General features: G+C 39.4%; 1 protein-coding gene across 1 annotated transcript in view; it reads right to left on the reverse strand.

Moving 5' to 3' along the window:
- Nucleotides 1–4,809: 4,809 nt before the first annotated feature.
- The window catches only part of C9H9orf135 (chromosome 9 C9orf135 homolog), an 82,128-nt gene continuing 68,061 nt past the window's right edge, over nucleotides 4,810–18,876 (reverse strand). The window contains exon 6 of the mRNA XM_036739214.1: nucleotides 4,810–5,101. Coding sequence (XP_036595109.1) covers nucleotides 4,916–5,101 — 186 coding nt within the window. The 3' untranslated portion in view covers nucleotides 4,810–4,915. The remainder of the gene's footprint in view (nucleotides 5,102–18,876) is intronic.

Raw genomic sequence — 18,876 nt, forward strand, 5'->3', positions numbered from 1 at the left:
CAAAACAAACATTTTGGAAAGGGGACAGGCTCAAGGGAGAAAATTCAATAACGCGGGATGGGTTGGGAAGGAGCAAAATGTAGTTAGCCTTTCACAACATGAGTATCGTGGAAGGGTTATACATAATGATACACATGTGTGGCCTAGGTTGAATTGCTTGACTTCTTAAGGAGGGTGGGTGGGAAGGAAAGATGGGAGAGAATTTGGAACTCAAAGTTTTAAAAACAGATGTTAAAAAAAAAGTTTTTGCATGCAACTAAAAAATAAGATACACAGGCAATGGGGCGTAGAAATTTATCTTGCCCTACAAGAAAGGAAGGGAAAAGGGGATGAGAGGGGAGGGGGGGTGATAAAGGGGAGGGCTGACTGGGGAACAGGGCAACCAGAATATATGCCATCTTGGAGTGGGGGGGAGGGTAGAAATGGGGAGAAAATTTGTAATCCAAACTGTTGTGAAAATCAATGTTGAAAACCAAATATGTTAAATAAATAAATTTAAATTTAAAAAAAAAATTCAAGGCAAAGTCTTTCTCTGTTAGTGTGTATGATATTTAGGAAATTCAGTTACATCATTTCATTTCAAGTATTTCTTCTAAAGCATACTCTGAATTTATGAAAGACTAATACTCCATATTCCATATTCACTGAAATCCCAGTCTCCTACGTTGTCTCACTGGGCTTCATCATTATAATCTGAATCATCAGCTTCATCCCTTCATCCAAATTTCTGGTTGTTTGGGTGCTGGTAGTTCAGTCTTGTAACTGACATTAGACTTGACAGTATTAGTACAGAATTTTAAACTTGGAGGTAATCCCTGATACATTTGTTAACCAATCAATAAGTAACTCCTATGTGCCAAGCACTGTGCCAGGCACCAAGGATATAAATACAAAGAATGAAACAATCTCTATCCTCAAAGAGCTTATATAAATTCTAATGGAAGTGACAACAAGTATGTACATAAATTAAGCAAACGTAACAATCTGTTGAGTGGTCATTTTGTTCTTTTCAAATCATAGTTCACTAAAAGCAGCATGTTTTAAGATCAAGGCATCTTATTAGTCACTTAGTAGCATAACATATAGATGACACAGAAAACAGAGCGGCCTGTCTGGAGTCAGAAGACTCATTTTCCTGAGTTCTAATCTGGACTCAGATACTTACTAGCTGTGTGACCTTGGGCAAGTCACTTCACCCTGTTTGCCTCAGTTTCCTCATCTGTAAAATGAGCTAGAGAAGGAAATGGCAAACCATTCCAGTATCTTTTCCAAAAACAAACAAAAAACCCAAATGGGATCGCAAAGAGTCATACATGACTGAAAAACAGCGGAACTCACCTGAGTCTAACACAAGTGTAACAATACAAGAGAGGGGTTCAAACCTTATCCTGGCCACCTATTTTAGAACCAAAATAGAGTATATACAATTGCTTAACTAAAGTAACAAAGTTTTATCTCAGATTTTAAAATTAGCTGGCCACATATCTTGCAAAAATGATTCAGATAATTGATAATATTTTTCTACAGAAGTACTTTTTGTACTAAATAAATCTCTCTATAATTATCTTTATTTCAAAATTCTAATCATTTGTAAAGAGCTAAAGGCCTGAACCAAATACAGTATTGTATAGTAGGAGGATTGACAAAAAAGGACAAGATCTCCACTGCATCCTGGGCCATCTCTAGTCATCCTGATCTACATCTGGCCACTGGACCCAGATGGCTCCGGAGGAGAAAGTGAGGCTGGTGATCTTGCAAAGTCCTCCCTCACTCAAATCCAATTCAATTACAAGTCATGTCATCATCTCCCTGATGTCATGGCCCTCTACAAGAATGAAGAACGAAGCATAACTACAGCCTATCACCACCAGGCGTAGATAGAGCACTGGGGTCAGGAAGACCCGAGTCCAAATGTTGTCTTAGGGACTTGCTAGCTGAATAATCCTGGACAAGTCACTTAATGGAAGTTAAGTCTGCTTCAGTTTCTTTATCTGTAAGATAAAGATAATAATAGCACCTGCCTCTCATGGTCATCTTGAGGACTGAATGAAAAAAAATGCAAGTAAACACATGATTCACAGTCATGTAGCATCACTGGGGAAAAAAGGGGTGAGGTTTTCATTGCAACCAGTAGCTTTGGATCAATAAAACACTGCAGTTTCTTCCTTCTAAATCCTATTCAATTCTGAGCCCAGCTACATGTACATATGTCATATGCACACACATATACACATATTTGTAAATATGAGAGCCTCCTAGCTCCAGACACAACACTCACAGGTACATTTTTGTAGAGGTCTCTCTGGATTAATGTCCCACCCAAGTGAATTGGGTAATGATTGCTGTTGACTTGATTTATTCTCCCAGAAAGGGTCTTCAGTTCCCCTAAAAGTAGTAAGGGTAAATTATAGGAAAGATTTTATTTAACCTCAAAAAAATGGGCTCATACCCAAGTCCTTTGACCATCAGGAAAACTATCCTCCATTTTCCAGAGTGTGTCAAACAAAACTCCCTTCTAGTGTGTCCCAGAGAAGAAGAGAATCTCAGTCTTGGATGGCATCCCGGAGGCCATCTAGCCCAACTGATAACAAAAATTTCTTCTACAACATATTCAATGTGGTCATCAGACCTCTACTTGAAGGCTTCCAGTGAGGAGGAAGAGGAAGGCCACTATCCTCACATCAGCCTATACCACTATTGGATAGCCATTATTATTATGAAGTTTTCCCCTCAATATAATGATAATATATCTCTCTGAATCTTCTACCAATTACTCATAGTTCTGCCTTCTGAGTTTAAATTAAACAAATCTATTCCCTCTTCCACATGATGCCCCTTCAAATTCTTGAAGCTAGCTATCACCATCCCCACCTAAATCTTCGTTTTTCTAGGCTAAAAATCTCCAGCTCTTTCATCTGACTCTCTTATGGCATTATCTCAAGACCCTTCAATACTTTTGTCTCCCTCCTATGGACACTGTCTAGCTTATCAACACTCTTCTTAAAATGTGATATGTGGATCTGAGCACAGAACTACAGATGTGGTCTGAATAAAGCAGAGTACACTGTTGCTGTCACTTCCTAGTCATAAGCACAATGCATTTCTTCTAGACATCCTAAAATTACATTTTTTTTTGTTTTATGTTTTGGTTTTTTTTTTGTGGTTGTTGCATTGTTGCTAGGGTTTTATTTTTCTAAATACCATATAATACTGTTGACTCATATTGAATTGCCAGTCCTCCAAAAGCTCCAGATACATGAACATATCCTTTGGGTGCTCTTTCCTTGTTGTCTGAACATTTTAGTTGTGCCTGATGCTTTGTGACCCCATTTGGGGTTTTCTTGGCAAGGAGACTGAACTGGTTTGCCACTTCCTTCTCCAGCTCATTTTACAGATGAGGAAACTGAGGCAAACAGGGTTAAGTGATTTGCCCAGGGTGACACAGCTAGTAAATGTCTGAGGCCAGATTTGAATTCAGGAAGATGAATCTTCCTGACTTCAAGCCCAGTACTCTATCCACTGCACCACCTAGCTGCCAGTTACTTAAGAAAGGTTTACATACACAGTGTAATTTGATATCCAGAGGTCTGGTCTTGGAGTCCTAAGATGAAACATGTTACCTGCCTCTTGGCAGAGGTAATGATAGACTAGGGATCCAAAATGAGACATATGCTTTCATAGATAATTGATATGCTGATTTGCCTGACTACACTTATTTTGCACTCTGTGTACTGTGTCACCTAGGTGCTCTTGAGTACTCTACAATCCATATTATTCACAGCATCAGGGAAGCGCCAGGTTTGGGTTGCCTCACAGTACATGTAGTTCCTTGACATGGTGATCTCTCTTCTATGGCATGATTTCAACATCTCCACTTTATCAGTTTCTTAGAGCACATGCTTCTCCATAGGCCTATGTGAATTCTTAGACCTCTTTCTAGGTCCCCCATGTAGCTCAGTGTATGTTTTTACTCCTTGTCAAATGAATGTTCCTTCTAAATACAGAAGCAGATTCTTTTTTGGGTAAGTGCCCCTTGGATTGAGTCCTCTTCTAATGAGGGGAAAGGAGCTTACGCAAACAAGCGGGGAGGAGCTTATCCAGACAAGGGGGGGAAGAGCTTATTCAAAGGGGAGGAGCTTATCAAACAAGAGGAGGGGCTTATCCAAACAGGTGGAGGGCCTTATCAAACAAGGGGAAGAGCTTATCCAAACAAGGGAGAAGCTTATCTAAACAAGGGGGAGGAGCTTATCCAAACAAGGGGAGTGGCTTATCCAAATAAGGGGGAGGGGCTTATCCAAACAAGGCGGAAGAAGCTTCCCTGGGTGCCAGAAAGATAAACTATTACATAGTCAAACTTGAATTCAAGGTCTAACTCAGCTCGATTAACCTCTATGTGACTAAGTTTCCTCATATATGCTGAAGGGACTGGAGTAGATCAGGGTTACTTTTTGTGACATATACTCCTCTTGGCAACCTGGTAAAGCCTAATGGTTTCTAAGAATAAAGTTTTTAAATGCATAAAATAAAATATGCATGATTGCAAAGGAAACCAATTCTGTTGAAATGTAGCCATCACAATATTTTAAAAACACATTCATGCAGACCAGGTTAAGAACCCCCACACTAGATAGTCTCTAAGGTTCCTAACATCTTCAAAACTTGGTGATTTCTATAATTTTCCATAATGATTTCTTCAAATGAGTTAGCATTTTAAATCGCTATGTACATGCTAGTGATGATGATGATGGTGTTCATCTATCTTTAAAAAAAACCAAGTTGTATGCTAGAAGAAAAAACCTGCTATGTAAGTAAGCATTTCAATTATATTTATTAGAACATATAATAAACCATTAACTGTTTGTTTATTGGTCTTTCATCAGAAATGAAACCAAACAAGTACCTTTGATACAGTGCATTATTTCAGAATAGGAAGGATAGGATTAACTGATGGGAAGACCATTTGTCTTAAATGTGCATTGGGATAAATTCCACTCTCATCGTGCCATGTATGGATACCTATTCTTTTAAAACCTCCAACATCAGTGAACTGAGAGCAACATTTTCTGTGAACTATCGAGTACATATCCTGGAGGGGTTGAAGCTGTGGGAACAAAAGAAACATTTTTGAAGTGAACAAAGGTCATCTGACACATTACTACTATTTAACATACTGGCATTATAGACAAAAGTTTATTTCCAAATAATTAAAAGATTTTATCTCCAAATAAAATACTTACCTAGCAAATCTAGCCAGTATATTCACTGACACTTTGTGGAAAAATGATCTAGTTCACAGTTAGGGATATTATGCAAAGATAAAGAGGTTTTTTTTTTATGTGGAGTCTTCTTAAACAATTTTAGAGTAAAGAATGCTTTTATTAAAAATTTATAGCTAAGATTATTGGTGAAGTTGTATACTGATTCAACCATTCGATAGAGCAATTTGGAACTATACCCAAAGGGCTATAAAACTGTGCATACCCTTTGACCTAGTAATAGCACTACAGGTGTGTGTCCCAAAGAGATCAAAGGAAAAGGAGAAGAACCTATGTGTGTAAAAATATTTCTAGCAACTCTTTTTGTGGTGGCAAAGAACTGGAAAATGAATTGATGCCCATCAATCAGGGAATGGCTGAACAAGCTGTGGTATATGATTATGATGGAATACTATTGCGCTATAAGAAATGACAAGCAGGTTTTCCAGAAAAACCTGGAAAGACTCATGTGAACTGACGCAAAGTGAAGTAAGTAGAACAGAATATCATACACGGTAACAGCAATATTGTCCAATGATCGACTGTGAATGACTTAGCTATTCTCAGTAATAAGAGGATCCAAGACAATTCTGAAGGACTCATGATGAAAAATGCTATCCACCTCCACAGAAAGAAGTGACAGAGTTTGAATGTGAATCGAAGGATGCTTTTCTTTGCTTTCTTTATTTTTCTTGATTTGGAGGGTTTGGGGCCTGTGTTTCCTTTCACAACATGGCTAATGTGGAAATACATTTTGCATAACTGCACATATACAGTTATATCAAATTGCTTACCTTCTCAGGAAGCAGGGAGGGAATAGAGGGTGAGAGATAATTTGGAGCTCAAAATTTTAAAAAACATATGCAAAATTGTTTTTACATGTAATTGGGAGGAAAACTAATTAAATAAATAAGAGTTATGGCCATAAAAATTAGACCAGAATAAATTACTATTCAGCCACTGTTCAACATTTTTATTCAAAAACATTACACACATTCCAAAGAGTCATATTTCTAGTCTGCCTTTATTCCTTGGAGTAATGAAATTAGGTTTCCCAGGAAAACGGTAAATTCCAAGCCCCAGAGAAAAAGCAACATTGCTATTTCTCCTGGGAACTTGCCTTAGCAAAACAAAGACTGTTGTCTGGATGATTCCCCACAGCCTATACTATATCTAAGAATCCGTTTGTCAAGACACCATATGATTGACCAAATCCCAAAGGAAATGTCAATTGTGTAGATGTTACTCATAACATTGCTGCTGACAGCAACCTGGATTACACTATACCTGGTAAGCTAATGGCTACTTTCAATCCCTACTAATTTTAAACAAAGAGGATACTAAAAGTAAATCACTAAATCTCAACCTGTGAAACAAAGCAACCAAAGACCATCAAAAAATGATTTCTCTTCCACGAAGTGAATCACTGGATTGCCTAGCTGCTTTTCCCCTAGCATCATGTCTAAGGGTGTGCTAGTCTTCAAGAAAAAGAGAGGTTACTATCAAAGTGAAAAGCCACACATCTTTCTAAATTTTATTTAGTTCTTGGCTTCACTTGCACTATATAAATTAACTGAAAAGTTGTTTGCTTTTTTCAAATTACAAAGATCATTTGGCCTTGGTGGTCTACACAAGACCTGCTCAGTCATGTCTGTTTTATTCTTTCTTGTACAGTAAATAATCCTTGGGTTGGATGTATCATCCAAAAAACACTAGATCTTCATTTCAGGTGAAAGTAATCTCTTAAGAAGTTTAGCAATCTGAATTATAGCCTCATTATTAACTGTTCACTGCTTTATCTACTCACTTCAATGCCTTTTTATAGCATCTTGGGAAATGTTGTAAGAAGGTGTGTGGTACGGATTTACGAATCCAAGAATTAAAAACAGAGGCATCTCAAGGTGAAAGTAGAAAAGAAAATTTATTACGATCCCATGGGAAAGGGCAACTCCAGGCACCTCTCAGTGTCAAAGCGTGCTGGACACAGAGAATTGGGGTGTTGATATAGGTCCCTAACCGCAATTCCCCCTCCCAACCTCCTTCCTCTTGGCTTGAAGACGTAAGCTTTGAGGGTACAATCTGGATGCAATAAATCTATCCCAGGGACAATGGCAAAGAACAAAGTTTTAATTATTTTTGACAAGCAAGTGACGGACATAACCTTCCCACCATTCTTATCCCATTCTCCCACCAATCTGAAGTGATAAATCTATCTTAATGACAATGACAATGAACAAATGATTTGGTTATCTGTGACAGGCAGAAGCCAGTTGTTGGTTACCTCATCTTCACATCTGTGGCAAACTAGCCTTTCCCATCACCCTTATATCTGTGACAGATATCCCCCAGCACCCTTACATTTTGTCTCCCATTATTCATACCTAACTGGTCTTGCATGTCTACATTGCACCTGGCTTTCCAGCTTTTCATCCATTCTTCTCCTGAGCTGGGGGTCCCTTATCCTGGGGTCAATACACAGGAGCTGAGCATCCTGTGTCCTTTGGTCATTCTCAGAGGATTTTATGGTTGCTGACTTATTCACCTCAACCTTCTTTCTTTCAGGCCTCTCGCCCTTAGGTAAATACACAGGATGTGAGCATCCTGTGTCCTATTCTTATTCTTGGGGGCCTTTCAGTCACTAGTTTGGCTTATAGAAAGGAAAATATCTAAGTATAGAAATGGGACTCACTATCCTACTTATTTCTATTTATTTAATTTGTCCGCTTTTATGAGAGGTCTTCACTCATTCCACACAAAGGGTCTTTAAAATAACATCTAGTCTAGACACCTTTCCTACAGTGTTCCTACAGTGACTTAAATGTCTAGAGTGTCTGGATTAATTTGTTGCCTAGTTTCTTATTACCTAGAGCATGTGGGGGAGAGAGAAGTAGAGGAGATACACACACACACACATACAGAGAGAGAGAGAGAGAGAACAGTACAAAGTATATATGTATGTACTAGGGGAAGGGAGAGGTACCCTCTTCCCCTGCTTTGGGGAATGGTTAGCTGCACTGGCATTTCCATGAGAATATTTAACGGTTTAGAAAGTAGGAAGACCTTTCACCTATGGGGGGTTTTGTACCCAAATGAAATAAGAAAAAAATCTGTAGATAAATATTTAGGGAGTGAACAGTAGAAGCTAAGAGTCATAGGGGCAATGACACCTAAAACATTTTGTTTGGGGTCTCATTCCCTTGTGCCATCATTGTGGTATTGGGGTGAATAGGACAAAGTTTGGGGCTCCTAGTGCTCCTGCCCTATGCACACAGCTTGCAATACTTTGGAAGCAAGTGATGATGAGAGTTGTGGTCAGCTCTAGTCTCAGCACCTACCTCAAAGCTTCATCTAAGTGTAAATTGTTGGATTTTCATCACCATCACCATCATCATCATCACCACCATCACCATCATCATCATCACCATCATCATCATCATCATTGTACTAAGTGCATTTGCTTCTAGTTTTCCATCCACAGAGAAGGGACAGCTTGGGAATTCTAGTTACCTAATTGCTCCTTTCCTCTATTTCTGTCACAATTTGTTCACCAGGCTAACCCCTTTTGCCCCCAGGATGTCACCTCGTACTGCCTATGAGTTAAATTATAACCATACTTGAAGCTTCTCCAGTCCAGGTATCCTCAGATCTGACAATTGGCTTGTATTATAATGCAGTATAATGGATTAATTTGTACCACACCTGACCCTCCACTGCCCCCTAGTGTCTATTTACACCACAACCCTGCCTGATCTCCAGGTTAAAATTTTGGTATATTAGCAATGTATGTGCTGACTAAAATAATGATAACTCCTTGAGGACATGGACTGTTTTTGCTTTTCCTTTGTATCCCCAGATCTTAACACAATGCCTGGCACATAGTAAGAGCTTAATAAATTCTTGTTGATTGGTTCATGTGGCATTTTAAAGTTGGCAAAGCCTTTCTATACATGAGTTTATTTGATCTGATAGCCATAAGAAAACAACAATCACTATAAGTTAGATTGGGAAGTAAAGACTTCGTGGGGAAAGAGTTTTTGGATTCAAGTCTAGAAAGACAGGAAATATATGGGTAGGTCCAGAGGTAAGAATGAGCAAGGCAACGGATAGATACAGACACAGGACAATGAAATTTGGAGTAAGGATGAGTGTAAAATAGGAAATACAATAGGCAGAAAAATAGTCTAGAGTGACTCACAGTGGGTCTGTAATGTTCAGTTGTTTTTCAGTTGTATCTAACTCTTTTGTCACCCATTTAGGGTTTTCTTGGCAAAGATACTAGAATGATTTGCCATTTCCTTCTCCAACTCCTTTTCCAGATGAGGAAACTAAGGTAAACAGGGTTAAGTGCCTTGCTCAAGGTCAAACAGCTAGTAAACATCTGAGGCCAGATTTGAACTCAGGAAGATCAGTGTTCCTGACTCCAGGCCCAGTACAGTGCACTGTACCATCTAAGGAGTGGGCAAAGTAAAATTGGACTTCTGTAATCATGTAAGTAGACCAGAATGGGAAAATTCAGGCGGCGAAGGTCAGAAACAAGTAGGCAAGCTGGAATAAGGGTATGCAGCAGGTCAAATACTACTTGATCGATAAAAACAAGGTGGGGGAGGCAGAGGAGCAGACTTCAAAATAAGATAAGTGGCAAGAAGACCAAATCGACAGCAAAAAAAAAAATCTAGAGGGTAGGAGCACTAGCGGACAGAGCAAAACTAGTGGTCAAAGTGGTCAAAGTGGTCAAAGTAATAGTCACAATTCTGAAGGATTCATAATGAAAGATGCTATCTACCTCCTGAAAAAGAACTGATAGAGTCTGAATGCAGATTCAAGCCTACTTTTTAACTTTCTTCATTATTCTTGGTGGGGTTTGTTTTTTTCAGTCTGTGGTTTGTTTTCTTGTTTTTTGGTTTTTTTTTTTGCAATGGCTAATATGGAAATATATTTTGCATGATTGTATATGTATAATCTAAATCAAATTGCTTGCCTTTTCAAGCAGGGGGGAGGAGGTAGAGAATTTGGATTTTATTTTTAGGGCAGGGCAATTGGGGTTAAGCGACTTGTCCAAGGTCACACAGCTAGTAAGTGTGTCAAGTGTCTGAGGCCGAATTTGAACTCACATCCTCCTGACTCCAGGGCCAGTGCTCTATTCACTGCGCCACCTAGCTGCCCTGAGAATTTGGAACTCAAAATTTTTCAAAAATGAATGTTAAAAATTTTTGTTTACATGCAATTGAGGAAAAATAAAATAAAAATTAAATTTAAGTTTTTAAAATTTAAAATGTATTAGTCAACATATTTGTCAACAGAAGACATATATGTGTATATCTCAATATATATATGAAGGCACAAACAAGACAGATTTTAGTAACTGAGATAGCTTCCTTGCTTGGGCTATAGAGCTTCTAGATTTCTCTCAGTTATACATTTGACTTCAATCCCAGTAGGGCTAACCTGGGCCCTACAGGTAGAAACAAATAATAGAGTACATCTGAATGAGGTAAAGGGCCTTTTTTGGTTTTACTGTACCCTAATAAATATCTGGAATACATTGAGGTAGGTACTAGTTTATTTCAGAGACACATTAGGCATTAGCAAGAAGGTTGCCAACAAATGAATATGATAACAAATGCAAGAACCTTCTGGTGGACCTCCCTGACTCAAGTCTCTTCCAAATCTAGCCTATCCTCCACTCAACTGCCAAAATGATTTTCCTGAAGTGCAGAAATGACTGCATCATGCCCATACTCCATAAACTCCAGGGACTTCTTATCATCTCCAGAACAAAATGTAAAAATCCTCTGTTTGGCATTTAAAACCTTTCACAACCTGGTCCCTTCCTACTTTTCCATCTTTTTATGCATTGCTCTGCTTCACATAGATACAGCAGTCCAGAGAACTGAAGCCTTCTTGCTATTCCTAGCACATGATACCATCTCTATGGCTTGTCACTGGTTGTCCCATCAGTTTTGGAATGCTGACCCTCATTCCCCTCTTGGCTTTTCTGGATTCCTTTAATAGAGCTCAAATCCAACCTCCTACCACTTTTCCCTGCTTACTAGTGCTTTCCTTTAGAATTACCTTCCATTTATACTATATGTTCCTTGTATGTACATAGTTACTTGTATGTTGTCTCCCCAATTAGAATCTGAGTTCACTAAGTCCAAAGACTGTTTTTTCCTTGCTCTGTACACCTGGCACACAGCAAGTATTTAACAAAAGCTTGTTGACTGTATGACTGATCTCAAAAAAAATCCTCTATACAGGGCTTCTTAAACTTTTTCCATTCCTGACCCCTTTTTGCATTTTGGCAGTGTTCACTGGGGTTGCGTGGTATGACAGCATGCACAGTGCAAAGTTTTCATGCTGTGCATTCAGAACCAAGGCTGCAGTGATGCTGCGTGATCCAATACAGGCACGTGCTGCCAGAAACACCTCGGATTCATTATGCATTTGATTTTTAATTAATTTTTGGTTGTTGTGTGTTCAGAAACCTTTTACTATTGCCAAATTCTTCACGACCCCATATGGGGTTGCAACCCAGAGTTTAAGAAGTGTTGCAAGATATAACTCTCTCTCTATATATATACATACACACACATAGATAGATAGATAGATAGATAGGTAGATAGATCAAGTGCTAGTTCACCGATATTTGTATCCAAGCTTCAAGTCAACTTCTCTCTACCTAGCAGTATAGTCAAAGTCCAGCTTTCCTATTTTGTCAACCTGCTATTTCCCAGGGCTAGGGCTAGTACTCATCATAGGTTGAGACTGAACCAATTCTACGACACAATGTTGAAGCTACTCTGGTTGAGGAACAAGGGAAGGCCATAGTTGGAAAGTTCCCATGCAGTTTGGGGCCAGAAGTATTATGCTATAAGCCACAGTTTGTAACTAGCTGATAGAATGCTGAACTGAAAAGATCAGAAGAAGAGGAGGGTGCTGGGAATTAAAGTAATGGAAAAAGAGGTGACCAAAAAGGCATGCTCCAAGGTGAGTGAGACTAAAAGTCGTTGATATCATGATAAACCACTGAAATATAAGCCACAATCAGATGTTGCTGAATTTGCTATGTTCAATTTTCTTTGCTAATGTTATTTTTTTTTGCTCCTCTATGAGTAAGGCAGGCACTGGCCGCTAATTCCCATGCTTGGCAGAATCTGGCAGGGTCTCTACAACATAGACCTTCTCCTTTATTTCCTAGATAGAAGATTCTTCTGATCTTTGAACACTCAACCTCTATAGTTCATTATATAAGTGTACAACATCCACAGCGATCTATTGTACATCTTGCTTATGTAGAAAAACAATGTTTGCGAAGCTAAGGTGGTAACAGAAATAGCTATGTAGGACAAAGAACATTGCCGTACAACACAATCCCGGGAGAGAATGGAGTACCAAAAATATCTACGTATTTTGATAGTTTGAAAAATGAGGAGCAGAGTCATATGGTAGGGATGGCTTTGTTTGTTCACTTGTGGGGTTTTTTGGTCTGGCTGGAAAAGACTATAGAGGTCATTTGTTCTCTCCCCGCCACCTCACTACTCTCCACAATTCTTATTCTTTCTGAGAGCTAGGAGCCTCAAAGATTCTTTCACTTCTTCTGCCTAGATACTTCAAAGTTGAGCAGTAAGGATGACCCAAAAGGACACTGGGAAGGGTATGTTTACTACTCTATTCTATTTTATCAGAGGTCATTCCTGAACCTAGTGGCCTCCCTTCCTAGTCAATAGGAATTTATTAAGCACCTACTGTGTAAGGGGAGATACAACAAAAGGCAAACTGTCCTTGTCCTCAAGGAACTTACAAAGTAATGAGGGAGATTTCCATTCTCAATATTATACATGTGCACACACATCTTCTCCCACTCATGAACCTTAACCCTGTTTATCTCCCTTCTGGGTTCTGAATCACTATTAGAAGTTGTTGAAGCTAAGCTCCCTTTGCGAAGTAGTTCTCTAATTGAACTAATTGCTATTTTGATGAACAATGATTTGCATATTTGTCTTTGAGCTAAAATTTCCCTTATGTGATTAATGTATGATTTAATTCTGTATGCTTAATAAATTACCCTCTTGTTTTCAGCAGACCCATAAGACTGTGAACTTCTGGGTATGATCTGTCAAGATAAAACTACTGCTAAAAATAAAAGACGCTAAGTTCACGACACTCTTCGAACATAAGTAAAAGATGGGAGGAGGCTCATTGTTAAAGAATACAAATACAAAATTAAAAAAAGAAAAAAGTCTCCTTAATAGATCCCCGTGAGCCTACTACTGCTCTAACAAAGGACAGAAGAAAATGCTTCCCTCTTATCCTCATAGGAACATTCTTCCTCCATAATCCAGCTTACTTACCCCAGAGCAGGGGTTGTAACAGAAGGAACCCTGACACATGGACTCCTTTTTATCTGGCCAAAAAGACAGGCAGGGCCTAAAAGAGGTACAGGTAACCTTTCAGAAGAGGTAATAACATGCTACTGATAACTAGTCTTTTCCCACTGGGCAGGAACAAAGGAGAAAAAAGATAAAAGAACATAAGATCCTAAAGGACAATCCTTGAGGATTGTCTCATTTATTCTTCTTGGTATTCAAGCATCAAGCACAGTGCCTGGCACATAGTAGGTAGTTTATATATGTTTATGGATATGCATTGAATAGTGTTGGTGACTCTCACAAGGTAGGGAAGATGATAGCTTTTGTGAGAGATGGTGTGGTGGTGGCCTTCAGAAATCACACTTAACTAACTCAGTTGATGTCACAATCTGTCATAAAGATGCATACTACCCTGATAACGGCCTCTGATGACAATAACTGAGCTCAATTTTGATGAATTAGATAGACTTATCTAAGGCTATATCTGCACGGAACCTCAGACTCCCCTCTCAGATGCACCCTGTGTCCTGGTTCCCAAGAACTATCAAGCCTAACCATGAAAATATACAAAACATTGGGGATTGGAGGGGGATAGAGAGAGTTGATTCTCTTGTGGCATTTTTGTCTGTCTTCTATGGAGGCACAAGAGCTAGTCCAATTCAACATCACTGAGGGATATGATAGAGAAAAACAAGATTATCACAACTAAACTGCTTCAAGCTTCTCTGAGACTTACCCAACATCTGCCTACCACTCCATCCCCTCACACACTGAACTGTAATTCTAACAAGATAGAAATGACTTGACAAAAGTACCCCGGCAACTTTTTTTTTTTACTTTCTTTTTTCTTAATTTAATATATTTAGTTTTCAGCATTGATTTTCACAAGAGTTTGAATTACAAATTTTCTCCCCATTTCTATCCTCCCCCCACTCCAAGATGGCATATGTTCTGGTTGCCCTGTTCCCCAGTCAGCCCTCCCTTCTGTCACCCCACTCCCCTCCCATCCCCTTTTCCCTTTCTTTCTTGTAGGGCAAGATAAATTTCTACCCTCCATTGTCTGTGTATCTTATTTTCTAGTTGCATGCAAAAACTTTTTTTTGTTTTTGAACATCTGCTTTTAAAACTTTGAGTTCCAAATTCTCTCCCCTCTTCCCTTCCCACCCACCCTCCCTAAGAAGTCAAGCAATTCAACATAGGCCACATGCGTATCATCGTGTATAACCCTTCCACAATACTCATGTTGTGAAAGACTTACTATATTTTGCTCCTTCCTAACCTATCCCCCTTTATTGAATTTTCTTCCTTGACCCTGTCCCCTTTCAAAAGTGTTTGTTTTTGATTACCTCCACCCTCATCTGCCCTCCCTTCTATCATCCCCCCCCTTTTTTTATCTTCTTCCCTCTTCTTTCCTGTGGGGTAAGATACCCAATTGAGCATGTATGGAATTCCCTCCTCAGGTCAAATCTGATGAGAACAAGATTCACTCATTCCTCCCTCACCTGACTTCTCTTCCCTTCCTACAGAACTGCTTTTTCTTGCCACTTTTATGAGAGATATTTTACCCCATTCTATCTCTCCCTATCTCCCTCTCTCAATACATTCCTCTCTCATCCTTTAATTTTATTTTATTTCTTTTAGATATCTTCCCTTCATCTTCAACTCAGCCTGTGCCCACTCTCTCTGTCTCTCTCTCTCTATATATATATACACATACATACATGTATATATATATATATATATATATATACACATACACACTCACATATACATATATATACATAAACATATATACATATGCATATTCCCTTCAGCTACCCTAATACTGAGGTCTCATGAATCATACCCATCATCTTTCCATGCAGGAATGTAAACAAAACAGTTCAACTTTAGTAAGTCCCTTGCAATTTCTTTTTCTTGTTCTTTTTCTTGATTACCTTTTCATGCTTCTCTTGATTCTTGTGTTTGAAAGTCAAATTTTCTATTCAGCTCTGGTCTTTTCACTGAGAAAGCTTGAAAGTCCTCTATTTTATTGAAAGTCCATATTTTGCCTTGGAGCATGATACTTCATTTTGCTGGGTAGGTGATTCTTGGTTTTAATGCTAGCTCTGTTGACCTCCGGAATATCGTATTCCAAGCCCTTCGATCTCTTAATGTAGAAGCTGCTAGATCTTTGGTTATTCTGATTGTGTTTCCACAATACTCAAATTGTTTCTTTCTAGATGCTTGCAATACTTTCTCCTTGATCTGGGAGCTCTGGAATTTGGCGACAATATTCCTAGAAGATTTCTTTTTGAGATCTTTTTGAGGAGGCCATCTGTGGATTCCTTCAATTTCTATTTTACCCTCTGGCTCTAGAATATCAGGGCAGTTCTCCTTGATAATTTCTTGAAAGATGATATCTAGACTCTTTTCTTGATCATGGCTTTCAGGTAGTCCAATAATTTTTAAATTATCTCTCCTGGATCTATTTCCAGGTCAGTGGTTTTTCCAATGAGATATTTCACATTGTCTTCCATTTTTTCATTCCTTTGGTTCTGTTTTATAATATCTTGATTTCTCATCAAGTCACTAGCTTCCACTTGCTCCAATCTAATTTTTAAAGCAGTATTTTCTTCAGTGGTCTTTTGGACCTCCTTTTCCATTTGGGTAATTCTGCCTTTCAAGGCATTCTTCTCCTCATTGGCTTTTTGGAGCTCTTTTGCCATTTGAGTTAGTCTATTTTTTTTAAAATGCAATTTATTTATTTAACATATTTGGTTTTCAGCATTGATTTTCACAACAGTTTGAATTACAAATTTTCTCCCCATTTCTACCCTCCCCCCCCCACTCCAAGATGGCTTATATTCTGGTTGCCCTGTTCCCCAGTCAGCCCTCCCCTCTATCACCCCCCTCCCCTCTCATCCCCTTTTCCCTTCCTTTCTTGTAGGGCAAGATAAATTTCTACGCCCCATTGCCTGTGTATCTTATTTTTTAGTTGCATACAAAAACTTTTTTTGTTTTTGAACATCTGATTTTAAAACTTTGAGTTCCAAATTCCCTTCCCTCTTCCCTTCCCACCCACTCTCCCTAAGAAGTTGAGCAATTCAACCTAGGCCACACATGTATTATTATGTATAACCCTTCCACAATGTTGTTTTCTTCAGTGTATTTTTCAGCATTTTTTTTGGGTCTCCTTTAGCAAGTCATTGACTTGTTTCTCATGGTTTTCTCGCATCCTTCTCATTTCTCTTCCCAATTTTTCCTCTACTTCTCTAACTTGCTTTTCCAAATCCTTTTTGAGCTCTTCCATGGCCTGGGACCAGTTCATGTTTTTCTTGGAGGCTTTTGTTGTAGGCTCTTTGACTTTGTTGACTTCTTCTGGCTGTATGTTTTGGTCTTCTTTGTCACCAAAGTAAGATTCCAAAGTCTGAGACTGAATCTGGATGTGTTTTCACTGCCTGGCCATATTCCCAACCAACTAACTTGACCCTTGAGTTTTTCAGTGGGGTATGACTGCTTGTAGACTAAAGAGTTCTATGTTCCAAGCTTGGGGGGATGCGCCAGCTCTGCCATACCAGCACTCCTCCTTCCCCAAGAACCCCCAACCTGGACTGGACTTAGATCTTCAGCAGGCTCCGCACTCCTGCTCGGATCCACCACTTAATTCCTCCCACCAGGTGGGCCTGGGGCCAGAAGCAACTGCAGCTGTACTTCTGTAGCTGCCCCACCTCCGCTGCCCCTGGGGCGGTAGCCGAACTGCGAACTCCTTCCACTCCCACAGCTTTTCCCACTAACCTTCTCTGTTGTCTTTGGTGTTTGTGGGTTGAGAAGTCTGGTAACTGCTGCAGCTCACTGATTTGGGGCGCTAGGGCACGGTCTGCCTGGCTCCTGGTCTGGTTGGTCTGCCCCGCCCACGCTGGGCTCTGCTCTGCTCCCAGCTCCGTGCAGGATAGACCTCACCCAGAGACCATCCAGGCTGTCCTGGGCTGAAGTCCTGCTTCCCTCTGCTATTTTGTGGGTTCTGCAGTTCTAGAATTGGTTCAGAGCCATTTTTTATAGGTTTTTGGAGGGACTCAGTGGGGAGCTCATGTAGTCTCTGCTTTTCAGCTGCCATCTTGGCCGTACCCCGGCAACTTTAAATGCAGCAATATAAAACAGACATAAATAACTATTATTTTCCTACTAGAGATGGGTAGAAACCTTGCATCTTTGATGTGCAATCACAGCCCATAGGTCCCTTCTCATGCTCATTGCTAACAGCTAAGACTATTGCCAATGAAAATTCAAAGAAAAAGATTGGCTTTGGGCTTCTACTACTCTGTGTACTCAGAACTCTCAAAGTAGAATTGGACATGAAGGTGAAAGGAAAGGCTGGACTCATTTTCCCATACATTTTCATGTCTCCAAAATTTTAGCTACTGTTCCACTCTAAATTACTTTACATACTACAGTTGTTGATCTGGACTAGAGAAAAGAATTAGCAAGTCTATGCTCACAGGTTATCCATTTCAGAGGTGGACTTCATTTCAATAAACATTTATTCTACTGTATGCCAGACACTGTCCTAGGTGCTGAGAATACAAAAACAAAAGTGAAATGGTACCCGCTTCCCAGAATTTTACATTTATCCACATTTATCGACTATGTGCCAGACACCATACTAGGTGCTGAGAATACAAAGACAAAAATGAAATAGTACCCACTTCCCAGGATTTTACATTCTGAGGGGAAAGAAGATATATACAAATAAATATAAAGTGATTTCATGGAGGAGCATTGACAAATGGGAGAGGGAGAATCAGAAAAGGCCTCATGTGGTGGTACTTGGAGGGAACTAGGGATTTGGAGTCAGAGATGAAAAAGACCAGCATTCTAAGCAGGAGTGGCAAAGCACCAGAGGTGTTAGGAGGAACATTGTGCACAGAGAATATAGCAAGTTGGCTTATTTGGCTAGAACTTAGCATGTGTAGTGGAGAGTAACATGAATTCAGTATGGAAAAACAGGTTAGGACCAGATTGTGAGGGATTTTACCCTAAAGGTAATTGGAAGCTGGTTGTTGTCCTTTGTTCTCAAAGAGGACCAAAATTATGTCAGGGTCAAGTTATAGTGTGTCCAACTGTGGCTGATCACAACAATATAAGTTCAGAATGCTCTGCCACAGGTCGGGCACAAATAGTCCTTGTGAACATTTGGGGTGGGTTCTATAAATCTGCACATCTCATGTTTCTTTTGAGCTACTCGAATTGGAAGCTACTGCAGCTTCTTAGGC

This window comes from Trichosurus vulpecula, chromosome 9 (assembly GCF_011100635.1).
Source record: "Trichosurus vulpecula isolate mTriVul1 chromosome 9, mTriVul1.pri, whole genome shotgun sequence".
NCBI classification, from domain to species: domain Eukaryota; kingdom Metazoa; phylum Chordata; class Mammalia; order Diprotodontia; family Phalangeridae; genus Trichosurus; species Trichosurus vulpecula.